A 15,106-nucleotide genomic window follows, 5' to 3' on the forward strand; every position below is an offset into this window, starting at 1 on the left:
GAGCGGACGAGGTCATAGAGCGGACGAGGTCATAGAGCGGACGAGGTCATAGAGCGGACGAGGTTATAGAGCGGACGAGGTTATAGAGCGGACGAGTGTATAGAGCGGACGAGTGTATAGAGCGGACGAGTGTATAGAGCGGACGAGTGTATAGAGCGGACGAGTGTATAGAGCGGACGAGTGTAGAGAGCAAATTAATTTATAGAACAGGATTACTGCGTATTATCGAATGCCTCTAATGGCCTGATGAGTGCATATTAATGGTGAATGCGGGGAAAGCGCAAATGCATAGAGCGGATGAGTACATATAGCGAATGAGTGTGCGGAGCGGATGAGTGCAGGGAGCGGATGAGTTGAATGCGTGGAAAGCACAAGTGCGGGCAGCAGATGAGTGCGGGGAGCAGATGAGTGCGGGGAGCAGATGAGAAGCGAGCGAATGAGTGCGGGGAGCGGATGAGTTGAATGCGTGGAAAGCACGAGTGCCTAGAGCAGATGAGTACATAAAGCGGATGAGTGCATTGAGCGGAGAAGTGAGGAGAGCTGATGAATGAGAGGAACAGATGAGTGCAGGGAGCGGATGAGTGCAGGGGAGTGGATGAGTGCAGGGAGCGGATAAGTGCAGGGAACAGGTGAATGCAGGAAACGGGTGAATGCAGGAAACGGGTGAATGCAGGAAACGGGTGAATGCAGGAAACGGGTGAATGCAGGAAACGGGTGAATGCAGGAAACGGGTGAATGCAGGAAACGGGTGAATGCAGGAAACGGGTGACTGCGTAAGGTGGGTGAATGCGAAACACAGGGGCAGACAGGTGTGCATGCGTGGGGCAGACTGGAGCGGGCGGGGCAGATGTGAGCGCATGGGGCAGACTGGAGTACATGAGTGCGTCGAGCAGACTGGAGTGTGTAGCAGACGGGGACGCATGGAATAAATAAAAGTCCATAGAACGGACTGGAGCACATAGAACTGCGCGACGTAAATAGTATGGTCTGGAATGCAGGGAACGTTTGAAAGAGCATATAACCCATCATATCACACCCCACGCTTACTCTCTTCTTTACACCACCACTCAACTAGAACACAGAGATACTATGACACCATTCGGTATAATTGTTCTCATACCAACATCTCCCTCTCACTCCCCATCATTCTAAGTAAACACTGCTGGTTACACACACCCCAGCCAGGCGTTCTCCTTAGGCACTAACGCAGCCACAGTCAGTCTGGATAAATCCTGCCAGAACGAACACATACCCCTGATCTCAACCACCACACCTACCGCTTAGAAGCAGCTATTACACAAATACCACACCAGCTGCACACATAACAGGTGCGCACACGCGCCGTTGAATCTCCCTACTCTCTCTACTGACCTGAACTTCGGTTCCCAAGGGCGTTAAACCTACCAGCGCCTTCAGACCATACCAATGGTAAATAAGGCACAATATAAGTGCAAAGTAACATAACAGTGTAGGCCTATGGAGCTCTCAGATGGGACACTGGAGGGGCGGTGGCAGAGAAACCTGCTTGAGCATCAATGTTTCCTTCAAAGTCACTGAGTGGGTGTCTGGATGTGGTACAGCAACTGCCTGGGTGTTAGTATTGCATGCAGGGCCAGGTCCCAGTGTCACTCCCAGTATTACTCTAGATCATGGCCTAATTGCTCCAAAATCCACTTCTTGCGGACATCATAGCCAGCCACCCATACAGGTTTAGGATTTGGAATACAGCGTGTACCTCACTTATCAAGAAGGGAGCAATTAAGCAGCCTTGAGCTCCTGACTGTCTGAGAGTTTGGGCTGGCAGGCAGTCGGACAGATGGAACATTGCCAGGGAGAGTATCATTTTGTAGTTTATTAAGCTGTTCCCCAGTCGCTGATATACGTTTTTTATTTAATTCCAAGAAGGGGGAAAACCTTCTGTATGTAAATAAAAATTGAGGGAGAACTCCAAACACTGGTCTCAGGTTTTTCTGCTCCTCCATCTTTGTGGCAATATATACATAGTCACCACCATGTCACTTACAGTACAACTTACATAAATAAAACCATAACAGTTATCAGTTGGCCATTTAATCGATTACCAGATCCAGCCGGCGGTGCAAAATCTGACGGAGGACAGTATTCAGAACAGTATTGCAAGAAGTTTCTCAACTGCAGTAAAGGCACTGAAGAGTAGGTGAAAGCTTTATCACAAAATACACCCACTATGAACTGATTATTTTTGACAGAAAAAAAAATCATGATCACCACAAAAGGTCACTGTTTGACAAGCAGCACTGCCAACATGTATTAGTGTGCAACACAAAGAATAGGTCTACTATCCCACTTCAAGACGGGAAGTGTTACTTCTGAAACATTGTGGAGGACCCGAGCAAACAACTTTAAATTGATGCCATGATTAACATAACATACTCAAAAGGAAAGGCAGCGTATTTGTTCCATCAATTTAACAGTTGTTATGAGCACATAAAGGTTTCCTTTTCTAAAAATATTTCAGACTTATCCAATTTGCTGGAGCGATATTATGTTGTTTCAAGTCTCAGGATCTGGGGAACCAAGACACTGATAAAATTATTGTAATTGAAAGCACCGGTGACATAATTTAATCAAGAAGCAAAGGTATAGTTACATTATATTGATGACTTGTTCAGGTTGAGTTTTGAATCACGGTATGATGAAATGTCACTCATTCCCACGGTTGCAAGACATTTCTTGCGGCTAAACAACAAACAGTTTAATTTTACTGACCTGTTTTCCTCTTTCGAGTCTTGATGTCAACAATGACGGCCCGGTTTTTCTCTGTGAAGTGCTTTAGAATTATCACATTGTGAGGCTCATTGGCATTGTCCAAATACACAGATCGAGTTCCCATACAGAGAACCTATTGCATAAAACAGAGAAAACAAAACAACAGCATAAAATACTACGAAATCATTCAGTAAAATGATTGCTCAAGGCAGTGACTTTACAGCACGTTTTGTAATTTCACTAGTTACCAAATCAAAGTTAGTTTATCTTCAATATTAGGAATGTGTTAGGCGATCCTCAGCACATCAGGCCTCCCCACATCAGAACACTGCTCACATTCCCCCAACATCTCCACCCCAGCTTCGAGGCTCAAGGGATTCGGTGAACCCACAGAACCGAAAACACTGTACCTTCTTTGGTGTACAGGCTCGATTACAACCTTTCCCGCATTGGCAACTGCCTTGGAGGATATATCGCAGAAGGGGCGGCGTTACGTCATCACGTCGGTCACGTGATACAGTGTGGCGTTCCTCACGTGATCTTGGTGGACGTCACATGGCCCAGAGACGTCACATGACCCAGGGACACACAGTATAAAGAACTGAGAGGCAGGACGATCATTGCTTCTCAGCTGGCTTCGGACCCTGTTTGGCGTTACTACTTGCTCCTTGCTACCTCGACCACGGAACTCTATCTTGGACTCTCTTGGACACCCCTTTGTACCTTTGCTTGGAACTGTTTACCTGTTGCCGGATTTTTGGACTGCACATCGACTTGTCTTTGGATCATCCCTGAGTATCTTGCTGTACTTCTACGCCCAAGTCAAGCTCTATCTTACAGGTGGCCTACCCGTATCCACGCTCACCTGCGGTTCTACCACTCCAGGGACCGCTGTATCTTTTTGAGCCTCGAACCTCCCTACTAGGTTACCTGGGTCTCCCTTACACCAGATAGGTAAGACACTTTAGATTCTTTTGTTTACCTGCCTGTATTGTGATTGCCTGGTGCTTAACCTCATTCCTTCTTGACAGCAGCATCGGTGTTCCAGAGGCTCCGTGGATCTGGGAAGACATCTCTCACCTGTGGCCTCAAGGGTCGCACAGCGGGTTTCTGTTTGTTCCCCTGTGCGTCACTTGGGGACGGAGGTCTCATCGGTCTACACGACACTCAAGTCAGAACAGAATGTAACGCATGGTGACACCAGTTTGCAACAAAGAGTTTACTGTATCAGTAAAACATAAAAAAATAATAGTAATAATTAACTGTAGTTATAGGAATTGGGTTTTAAGAGGCGCAAAGTACTGTACCTGGAGTAATAAGGGCAAGTTTCATACTTTGCTGACATTTGTAGATCTAATCCACTGTTTTATTTTGCACTCTGACAGGCAAAAGCACTTTGATGCCATGAACTATGGTGGTATGCGCTAGACAAATGCAAGAGAACATGACATACAGTACTAATCAGCTATTTTATCCCAGTATTGAAGTGGCATATGTGAGAAAACTGAAGGTGTCTCATCCGCTAGTCCCCAGGGATCTGGCATCTAGGTGGCCAGGACACGCCCATCGCTTTTGGATCCAGTTGCTGAGGGTAGTCCAGTGCGATGCATCGCCTGGATGAGGGGTCCTCGAGGAGTGTAAGTGGGACACCAGAGAGTGAGACGCAATATCCCCTTCACAATACCACATTTTCCCATCCGACAAGGTAGGATGGGTAGCAATTCACCCCGCCCCTTTTCTGACACAGACACTGTCTCGTGAACAGTTTACCGTGAGCGACAACTGACTAACACCCGAGACTTGTCCCAACACCATGGACAGGCAAGGTCAGGCAATTACGGATTACTACACACACCTGAATTCCATCATGCGTCCCCCACACAGATAAAAGGCAGAGCACAACAGCACACTCTGAGCGAGGCAGACCACATGAGGAAACAGCAGAAAGTAAGAAGCTGAAGACCAGAAACTAAGGCTGATCAAACCTGCACAGTGTGTCAGAGTTACCTGGGGCCAGGGACGTCATTTCACCAAAATGCCAGGGGTAGCGGAAGTGGCGTCACACGACCCTTGACCCCCACAATGACATCACAGGAAGTGATGTCATTTGACCCCACCCCCAAGTGATATCGCCGGAAGTGATGGAACAAGACCTTTCTCGCGTTGACAAAACAAGTGGCATCACATAGCATTGTACACTACAAAAAATATGGTTACAATATCACTATGTGATGTACATTACATACAAGAATGGATCGCCAAATGTATCATTAAGATCAGTGCGTATAGTCCCATATTACCAAATGACTGTGAATGCAAGCAGACGTCCATGACCAAATGATAATGATGTGTTATTCTATGGCACTTACGCTTAAGCGCTTTATATAGAAAAAATATACACCCAATATCACCCAACCTGTGTTGGTACTCATTTATCGACCTCTGACGGATAAAAGGCTGAGTTGAGGCATTTAAGAACAGACTAAATAAGTGACTCACCCCCTGAAGTGTGCCTGAAATAAACCTTCAATGAGTCTAGCAATTATTGTATAGAATTCCAGAAAGACACATTATATGGTATTCCTATTCTTTCTTATTTAGGGTCAGTGCTGAAAGTGTTAGACTTCTGGTACTCCTGTTATTATTATTATTCTTTTTTTAGGGGCCTAAACAAGAAAGCCAAGTAAAGAGCCACATGGTGCTGGCCACAGCCCAGGAGCTTGCATAAAATAAAAAACAAACAAACAAAAAAAAAGACTACTTATTTGGTTTGTTTTTATTTAGAGGTCGCAAGGAAGACCACAGAGGTCGCCGTTGCGACCTCTGGTGACCCCTAAATGATGTCACTGCCTGGGGCTCTCCTGCGTCGATAACCAAGGCGGGCAGGAGCGATTGCCACCGTGGTTCTGTCCTTGGCTCCTACAACATAGAGGCGTCAGAGAAGAAAGCACAGCCGGTGAGATGGAAAGACTGATAGCAAACCAGCTTGTGTTTTGAACCAAGGTTGCAAGCAGCAACATTGTACAAAGAGAACAGCGAGTGAGGCGTTTGCAAAGAGCAACGCAAATATAATTGGAACCAAAGCAGTAATTGAACTTTACATTTTGAACTTTGGGAGGCCAAAAAAAGATGCCTTACACAGAGAGATCCAGCACCACGTGGGCACTGTTAGGCAGAATCCTGTGCAGTTCCCTTAGGGAGCACTACAGAAGATTAGGACTACAGGTATGAGCAATAAATCCCCTTTGGTATCAGTCCGTACCACAAAGATTTAGTTGGTAGCTGTGGCTAAGCAGTCAGACTTATCTCAAGAGGGAGATGAGCAGTATTCAGGGTTTACACAATAGGACTACAGTACTGTGGTACAAGGAAACACTGACCAAAACTTTGTATTAAAAAGAATATATACATTTATTTTACACACTTCTAGTTCAACACATAAATCACAGTTATTAAAGCAAGTTAAAATCAGTCAGGAAAAGTATACACAACTCCCTAGTTAAATTGTAGACAATTTTGAGCAGTGAAAACCAAACAAATGGCACTCTAGCAATTTCTCACAAGGGAGTGAAATAAGTTATACAGGAATATATTCTTAGTCACCCTAGCAACACTTCCCAATAAGATTGTGAACAAGTTTAGGCAAGGCAGTACTTTAGCATGTATAATACTTGGGGGGAAACCGAGCAAAATGGCACTTCACAAGTTTTAGAAGTGGGAAGGAAAAGGTGGTTATAAGAGTTACGTGCAGCAACACATTTCTAGGTGAGAAGCAATCTAGAGAAGGCAGTTGTAACAGATTTAGCCAGAGTCAATAGGCATGTGCCATAGGGAACAAGTTACTTACCTGTAACTGTTGTTCTCCAGCATGGGTCTGGCATGGATTCACATGCTCATGAATATTCCCCGTCGTCAGGCTGGGAATCCTCGGTAAAGAAAAAACCAGTATCAGTTTCGTTTCTGATCTGTCTTTCGTAGTAACAACCAATCACTGGTCTCTGCGTCATACTGACCACAGCCAATGACTGCCCTCTACCTAAGCACCGCCTCTGGCAGCCATCTTCAGATTTGGAAGCACGTGAAGTGGCAGTATGACCAAGTGAAGAGCCGCAGAGGGGTAGGCGGGAGGGTTCGCATGTGAATCCATGCCAGACCCATGCTGGAGAACAACAGTTACAGGTAAGTAACTTGTTCCTTCTCCAGCATGGGGTCTGGCATGGATTCACATGCTCATGAATAAAGAATACATAGCAGTACACACATGCACAACCACGGGAGGTGGCAAAGGCTCAACATTAAGCATTGCAACAAACTCAACATTAAGCATCTTACCTCCTCACCAGGCTCACCTCAGGCGAACAGGTTGCGCAGCACTGCTTGGCCGACCCTGGACTCCTCCCTGGAATCCCGATCGACGCAGTAGAACTTCGTGAAGGTGTGCGTCGACCTCCACGTAGCAGCCCTGCATATGTCCAGCAGGGGCACACCAGAAAGGAACGCCGTGGTAGCTGCGATCGCTCTGGTGGAATGGGCTCTCGGACGGCCGGGCAGCGGTCGGTTTGCCAACCGATGACAGTACATGATACAGCCGGAGAGCCATCTGGAAATGGAAGCCTTCGAGAGAGCCTTCCCCTGATTGACAGGTCCAAAGTTCACAAAGAGTTGTGACGTCTTCCGAAAACACTTTGTGCGGTCCACGTAGAACTTCAGCGCTCTAGCCACATCCAGCGAGTGCAAAGTCCTCTCAGCCGGCGACGAAGGCGACGGGCAGAATACAGGCAACACCAAGGGTTCGTTGAGATGGAAGTCCGACGGTACCTTGGGCATGAAGGAGGGGTGCGTCCTGAGCACCACCCTGGTGTCGTGAAAAGTCAAGTACGGGGCCTTGCAGGAAAGGGCCTGGATCTCTCCCACCCGACGTGCGGAGGTGATGGCCACAAGAAACGCTGTCTTCCACGACAGAAACTTCAACGGGGCCGAGTGCAGAGGCTCGAACGGAGGTCCCATGAGCTTGGTCAGCACCACGTTGAGCTCCCACGCCGGGGCCGGAGCCTTCACCGGCGGGAACGATCTGAACAGTCCCTTCATGAACTCTTTCACCAGACGATGAGACCACAAGGACGTCCGTCCCGTGGTCCTGGTGTATCGGGAGATCGCAGCCAGATGAATCTTGATGGACGCGTGTGCCAGTCCAGCTTTGGCCAGCGTCAGCAGGTACGGCAGAACTTGGGGAGCCGTAATCCGTAGAGGGTTAATCTTCTGTGCGTGGCACCAGACAGAGAACCTCTTCCATTTGTGTCCGTAGCATTTAAGAGTCGAGGACGCCCTGGCCTTTTCAAGAACCTCTCTGCAGTTGGCCGGTATGTCGTATCCTCCAAACTCTAGCGCTGCAGGAGCCAGGCCTGCAAGTTCAGCGATTTCGGGTTGTGGTGGAGGATGGCGCCTCCTTCCCTGGAGAGCAGATCCGCGTCCACCGGCAGCTTGATTGGCGGGGACGCTGACAAGTCCAGAAGGTCCGGGAACCATATCTGCCTCGGCCACGCAGGTGCGACGAGGATCATCCTGCACCGTGACCTCTTGAGCTGGTTGACGAGCCGGATTAGCAGTGGCAAAGGAGGGAACGCGTAGAGGAACAGGCCCTCCCAGGGGAACGAGAAAGCATCGCCCATGCTCCTCGCCTGGGGAAACCTGCTGGCGAACCTCCGGCACTTGGAGTTCGTCGCCGTCGCGAACAGGTCGATCTGGGGTGTGCCCCACCGTCGGAAGAGGCGATCCACTAGATCCTGCCATAGTTCCCACTCGTGGCACGAGCGCAGCTCCCTGCTGAGTGAGTCGGCGATGGTGTTTTTTATCCCTGCCAGATGAAACGGCACCAGAAACATCCCTTGGGCGACTCCCCAATGCCACAGGTCCTGCGCCTCCTTGGACAGTGCTGGGGACCTGGTTCCGCCCTGTTTTCTGATGTAAAACATGGTGGTGGTGTTGTCGGTGAAGATCCTCACCACCTTGCCCTTGAGGGACGGAAGGAAGGACCTGAGGGCCCAAAACACTGCACGGAGCTCCAGGACGTTGATATGTAAGGATTTCTCCGTCGGGAGCCAAAGGCCCCTTGCGTGCAGATTTTCGGTGTGCGCTCCCCACCCTTCCAGCGAGGCATCCGTGGTCACTGTCTCCTGGTGGGCTGGGGTCTGGAAGTCCATGCCCGCCGTCAGATGCGCGCGGGTGTCCCACCACTGGATCGCTCGTCGGAAACTCTCGTCGAGTGTGATCCTTTCCTCGAAGCTGCCCGTCGTTTGGATCCAGCGCGCGTCCAGGAACTCCTGCAACGGGCGCATCCGGAGCCTGCACATGGGAATGAGGTAGATGCAGGAAGACATCATTCCGAGGTGGGACTTGATGGACCTCACCTTGGCCGCGTCGGCCACCAACATCCATTGCACCTTGCCCAGGATGGTCCTGGTCCTCTCCTCCGACGGGGAGGCCAGAAGGGACACTGTGTTGAGCCTCGCTCCCAGAAACAGAGCGTCTTGCGCGGGTACCAGGTGGGATTTGGTGTAGTTCACGGAGAATCCCAGGTCCGTGAGAAGTTGGACGGTCCTTGCCGTGTGAACCACGGCGAGCTCCCTCGTCTTGGCTCGGATGAGCCAGTCGTCCAGGTAGGGGTAGACGTGGATCCCCTCGCGGCGCAGCTGCGCCGCCACCGGTGCGAGGCACTTGGTGAACACCCTGGGTGCCGACCGTAGACCGAAGGGGAGGGCTTTGAACTGGTAATGACGCCTTTGGACCACAAACCTGAGGAATTTTCGGTGCCCCTTTAGGATGGGAATATGGAAGTAGGCATCCTCCAAATCCAACGACGAAAGGAAGTCTCCTTCCTCCAGCTGACCCAGGACGTGCTGGAGGGTGACCATCCGGAACTTTTGCGCCTTGATGAACTTGTTCAGACGTCGCAGGTCCAGGATGGGGCGCCATCCCCCCGTCTTCTTCTTCACGAGGAAGTATCTCGAGTACACTCCGGAGCCCCGAAGCCTCTTTGGGACGAGTTCGATGGCGCCCTTCCTGAGCATCGCCTTTACCTCCAGGAGAAGTTGAGGGACGTGAAGTTCTTTCCTGGCCACGGGGGGGACGCGTGGACACCTTCTTTGAAACTCGAGCGCGTGGCCCCGGGCCAAGGCGTCCAGCACCCAACGGTCGGTGGAGATGGACTCCCACACGCTGACGAGGCTCGCCAGCCGGCCTCCCACCGGGGTGCTTCGGTGGGGGCCCGACCCCACGGTCGGTTCAATCCTGCTTGGACGAGGCTTTGCCGCCTTGACCTCCTTGGCGACGACGGCGGAGTCCGCCAGACTTGCCTCGTCCTCTGTAGGCCTCCTGAGACGACGAGCGGGCCGCTTGACGGTAGGTGGAGAAACCGCCGCCGGAACCTTTGGAGGCGCCCTTGCCTCCGCTGCTCCGAAAAGGCGTCCGTCGTTGTTGTAGAACTCCCAGGGCCCGGGCCGTCTCAGTGTCCGCTTTAATGGCCTGAAGGGAATCGTCCACTGTTTTGCCAAACAGGTTGTTCCCATCGAAGGGCATGTCCAGGACTCTGGTCTGAACGTCTTGACGGAAGTCCGTAGCCTTGAGCCATCCACGCCGCCTAAGGCAAACGCCGTTGCCCAACTGGCGGAACCCAGTGTCGGCGATGTCCGTCGCAACGGTAATGGCGTGGTCCGAAGCCACCTCACCTTCCTGCAGGATCTCCAGGGCCTCTGTCCTCTTGTCGTCCGGCAGGAAGTCCAGCAGGGGAGCCAGTTTGTACCAGAGCTCCCTGTCGTAGCGGGCCACGATAGCCAAGGCGTTGGCCGCTTTAATCGTCCCATAGCGTCCAATTTCTTTCCCTCACCGTCCGGTGGGGAAGTCGATATGGAGGCCGCACCCCCCCCGCTTTCTTCCTGGCCGCTGCGGAGACGACGGAGTCCGGGGTAGGCTGCGCCCGGAGGCACAAGGGGGCCGCGTCCGGGACCCGGTACTTCTTCTCGTACCGGTCTCTTCTAGCTGGCGTCGTGGAAGGGTTCTTGAGGAGGGTGAGGCCCTCATCCCAAATGTCGTCCAATAGAGGCACTGAGAGGACCGTCTTCCTCTTGGCCTCGCGACGCTGATAAAGGAAACCTTCCTTCTTCTTCTCCTCAGGGCAGAGTTGAAAAAGCTCAGATGCCCTGGAGATCATGGAGTGGAACGATCCAATCTCGTCGGGCGGAGAAGCCCTGGTGGGAGGCGACGACGGTACATCCTCGTCGTATACCTCGTCGTCCGTACCCGTCGCTGCCGTGTCAGTCCCCGTATCATCCCCTCGGGTGGACGGGGAGGAGGGCTGGAAGGGGCGCGACGGCTGAAAAGGAGGCGGAGGGTGGATCCTTCTTTTCTTGGTAGGGGGAACACCAGAAGGTCCCGGTTCTGGGTCCCCCGACGGGAGAGGTTCCGTCGGCAACGGTAGTCTCGTCCTTATCTCTGAGCATAAGGACTGTATAGCCGACAAAATGGCCGCCGAGTTGTCTCGCGGCGCTGGCAGAGGGGAATCCGACGGGCGATCAGGGGCCCCGTCGGTACCCTCGACGATGTCGTCGTCATGTCATGATCTCTGCTTCCAAAAGGTCAGGGTTTTCCCAACTCCCTAGGAAGCAGATCCATAACCCAGGTTCCGAGTGCCAACCAGTCCCAATTGGGACCTTTTGGACCCAGTCCTGGCGCCAGTGGCACCAGGCTCATAAATATGCCCAGTCCCAGCGCTGGAAGCGCCGGGCTCATAATGCTTGGGTGGACTTACCTGCAGCAGACCATGCTGCTTACTTGCCTGCCAGTTGAGCCTCTGATCCTCTTCTGTTTGGAACTACTTTTCCTGTTGGGTGGGGCTGGAGCCACTCCCTAGATTTAGAACACTGGAACTCTTCTGGAAGGCAGGAACTCTTTTCTTACCAGGAACTCTTTTCTTACTTAGGCGTGGCTGTGGAAGGAGACACCTAAGCACTACAGGAGGCTATTTAAACCACACCCGGTGGATGAATCTTGCTTTGCGTTATTCTGCACCCTCTGCAGCAGGACGCTCATCGTGTCTTCTGCATCCAGTCCTGGGCCTAAGGAAAAAGGCTTACCATCCTGAATCCAGTCTTCAGCAACACCTATAAAGACAAGAAAGAACAGGTTAGCATTCCGGCATCTGAAAGGCAAAGGCTTACCATCCTGAATCCAGTCTTCAGCAACACCTATAAAGACAAGAAAGAACAGGTTAGCATTCCGGCATCGGAAAGGCAAAGGCTTACCTACTCTTCGTGCGCTCCGGAGGTCTTCATACTGCATTCCGGCATCTGAAAGACAAAAGCTTACCAACTCTTTGCACGCTCCGGAGGCCTTCGGCGCTGCATCCGCATCTGAAAGACAAAACAAGGTGCGTTTAAAGACATTGGGGAACTTTAATACTCACGTGCCATTACTCCTTTCCACATCTAATCCAGTGGGTATTCCGGCACCCTGCAGCCGCTCCGAACTCGTACCTGCAAAATAAAAAGACAGTTAGAGCGCATCGTGAAGCAGGCAACAAGCGCTTACTCACGTGCTTCCAGGCGCTTCTATTCATCACACGGGCTCCATCTTCAACTCACTTCAGCCCGTCATCCGCCATCGCCGGAACCCTGCAAAACAAGAGACATCATTACTAAAGACTTTAAAAAGACATTTGAATGATTCGAAACTTACCGTTCGTGCAGTAAACGACGGACAGCAGTCCTCTGAAGTCAAGAGGCCTGCGCTACCTATCCAGTGAAGAAACTGGCTACAGCACCCTGCCCCGAGGCAGACGGAGAGCTCGGCATTCACTTACCTAAGGTGAGAGCGTTAACCTTTGGGGTCTACAGGAGAGGAGAAGAGGAAAGAGATAGGGACACCCCAATAACCCCAATTCATTAACCCCATATTTTCTATCTGCAGACATCTTACTCTACACGTCAGGCATACAGTGCAGAGGTCCAGCCCAAAGAGCCAACCGGGTGCTACACATCACCTTTGAAGATACAGTAGTCGCCCAGTCAAGACCGGCGCCTCTGCGAGAATCAGGTGAGCGTTACACGTCACCTGCGTCGGGATCCATCCCGACGGGTCGGTCTTCTTCCACGCCGAGGCCGTGGCTTAAGACTTCGACCAGCTCCTCCTCCGAGGTTGAGGCCGAATCTACGACGACGCCCTGCCCCCCCTTTTTCTTCCCCACGGGGGATTTCACGGGGGTCCTATCGATGGGCACAAAAGATGACTCCCTCCGAGGTGGCAGGGAGACTCTGAGCCCCGAGGTCGCCACCACTGGTGCAGCCTGCACAGGCTGAGCCAGGGCCGCCGCGACAGTTTCGATAGAGGGCTTGGCCGGATGGATTAAGGCCTTCACCACCTTAGGTGCGCTCACCGTCTTATCCTTGAGGGGGGGGACACCGCCTCGCTCCCCCTCCGATGGGGCCTTCGAGCTCGATCGGGGCCTCTCCAGGAGCTTCGCCGGGTGCTCGGCCTTCCTCTTACCCGACCCAGAGCGTTGGCTCGTGGTTGATGGTGCCGGGGAGGGTGCGCCCTGCCTGGCGCCCGTAGAGCCCGACCGTTCGGCGCTCCCGGTGCCAGCGGACTCGCGGTGCTTGGCCTTATGTTGGACCCCCGTCGCCGGGGCGTCCTCAAAGGACTTAGAAGACCGCTCAGATTTCTTCTTCTTCTTCTCGCCGGACGGGCTCTTCCCTTCTAGCCAGTTGGCGAGACGTTGATGGCGGTCCTTCATGGTCCGCTCCGACATGTTGCCGCAAAACGCACAGTCCTTCTCCACGTGCGTCTTGTCCTCATGTAGGCAGTAGAGACAAAAGGAGTGTTCGTCCTCCTTGAAGACGTTCTGCAGCTGGCATCCAGGGCAGACCCTGAACAGCTTTCCGGGCGTCGAGCTTCCCTTCTCCTGGGCCATGACCGGGCCTGAGAAACTTCTGGAGTCCTCCAAAAGCGTAGCTCGACGAATCTTCACCCTTGAGGGGCGCAGACGAATCCGACACGGGTCCCCGTTGATCGGATAGTGAGTCGGTGGAGCTTGAGGCTCTTTTGACCGAAAAAACGAAGTTTTTGAGAAAAAACGTGAAAAAATAGCACTAACGCTCGAGAGCAATAGCACGAGGATCCCAACACATGAACGTGCGGTAAAAATCTGAAGATGGCTGCCAGAGGCGGTGCTTAGGTAGAGGGCAGTCATTGGCTGTGGTCAGTATGACGCAGAGACCAGTGATTGCTTGTTACTACGAAAGACAGATCAGAAACGAAACTGATACTGGTTTTTTCTTTACCGAGGATTCCCAGCCTGACGACGGGGAATATTCATGAGCATGTGAATCCATGCCAGACCCCATGCTGGAGAATCAGTGGTACAGGGGCAAAGTGCCCAGGAGCAAAATGTTCTTGTAGCTGCAGTCAAGTCTTTGTTAAACGATTCGAAAAGGTGGTTGCAGAAGGTGAAAGACAATGTTAGACGATAGGGGCGTCCAACCCAACAGGTAGGTAAAGCAACAGCGTTAGCGCTACAAGACGAAAAGGGAGGCCTGGCGGAACAAAGTACCTTAAAATGTAGAAGAGGCTCCTGCGGTGGCGGTTGTTCCTGGCAGTTCCTGCAGTTCGGGAGATCCAGCAGAAGAAGAGAGACTCTCGTCGTGGAGGAAGGTTCGAGTTACTGCACTGCCCAGGGATGAAACCAGCCGCGGTACTGCCAAACGAAATAAAAGGTACGCTCCTTTAAATCGTGGTCCGGGTGGACGGGTGCCTGGCTATCCGGTCTCAGAGTGCAGGGCACTGGCGATTCGACCAAGGCAGGACCTGGAAGGCGATTGACAAACTGGTTGGCCCCACCAGCTCAAAAGGGAAGAAGGCTCTTGCAGATGAAGATCTTCTCTCGTCGTGTGGAGAAAAGTAGTGAGACGCTGCAGCAGGGCTTCACCGGTGGTTCAGTTGATGCAGATGTCTTTGGCTTCTCTCCTCTTCGGCTTCTTAGTTCCAGTGGCAATGTCTTGCTCTTCCAGTCCTCAGGACCCTGCTTTTATGCAAAAAGATCTCCATTTATACAGCCTAGCTGTCACTCACACAGTGGAGTGGTCATCCTGGCGGGAGACCCTCTATCCTATCAGGGCAGAGTGCGACATGGGTCCTTCTCCCCCTCCCACACAATGGGTCCACCCCAGACTCAGTGGTGCCGAATGGAGGGCTTCTTGGCAGAAGCCCGCCAAAAGGACAAACAAAGGATCCCCGATCTGGGTTAGGATTTTAGAGAAAGACACGAGAAAGAATTTATATAAAAGTTATGGCAAATAAAACCTAAAGTTAA

General features: G+C 51.8%; 1 protein-coding gene across 3 annotated transcripts in view; it reads right to left on the reverse strand.

Annotated features, from left to right (window-relative positions):
* Window positions 1-15,106, reverse strand: part of ZZEF1 (zinc finger ZZ-type and EF-hand domain containing 1) — a 3,309,810-nt gene that overhangs the window by 815,483 nt on the left and 2,479,221 nt on the right. For all 3 annotated transcript variants that reach the window (XM_069614719.1, XM_069614718.1, XM_069614717.1), the window contains exon 42: window positions 2,749-2,881. In XM_069614719.1, coding sequence (XP_069470820.1) covers window positions 2,749-2,881 — 133 coding nt within the window. The remainder of the gene's footprint in view (window positions 1-2,748; window positions 2,882-15,106) is intronic.

Source organism: Ambystoma mexicanum, chromosome 9, assembly GCF_040938575.1.
Source record: "Ambystoma mexicanum isolate Mex_15411 chromosome 9, UKY_AmexF1_1, whole genome shotgun sequence".
In the NCBI taxonomy this organism is placed as follows: Eukaryota; Metazoa; Chordata; class Amphibia; order Caudata; family Ambystomatidae; genus Ambystoma; species Ambystoma mexicanum.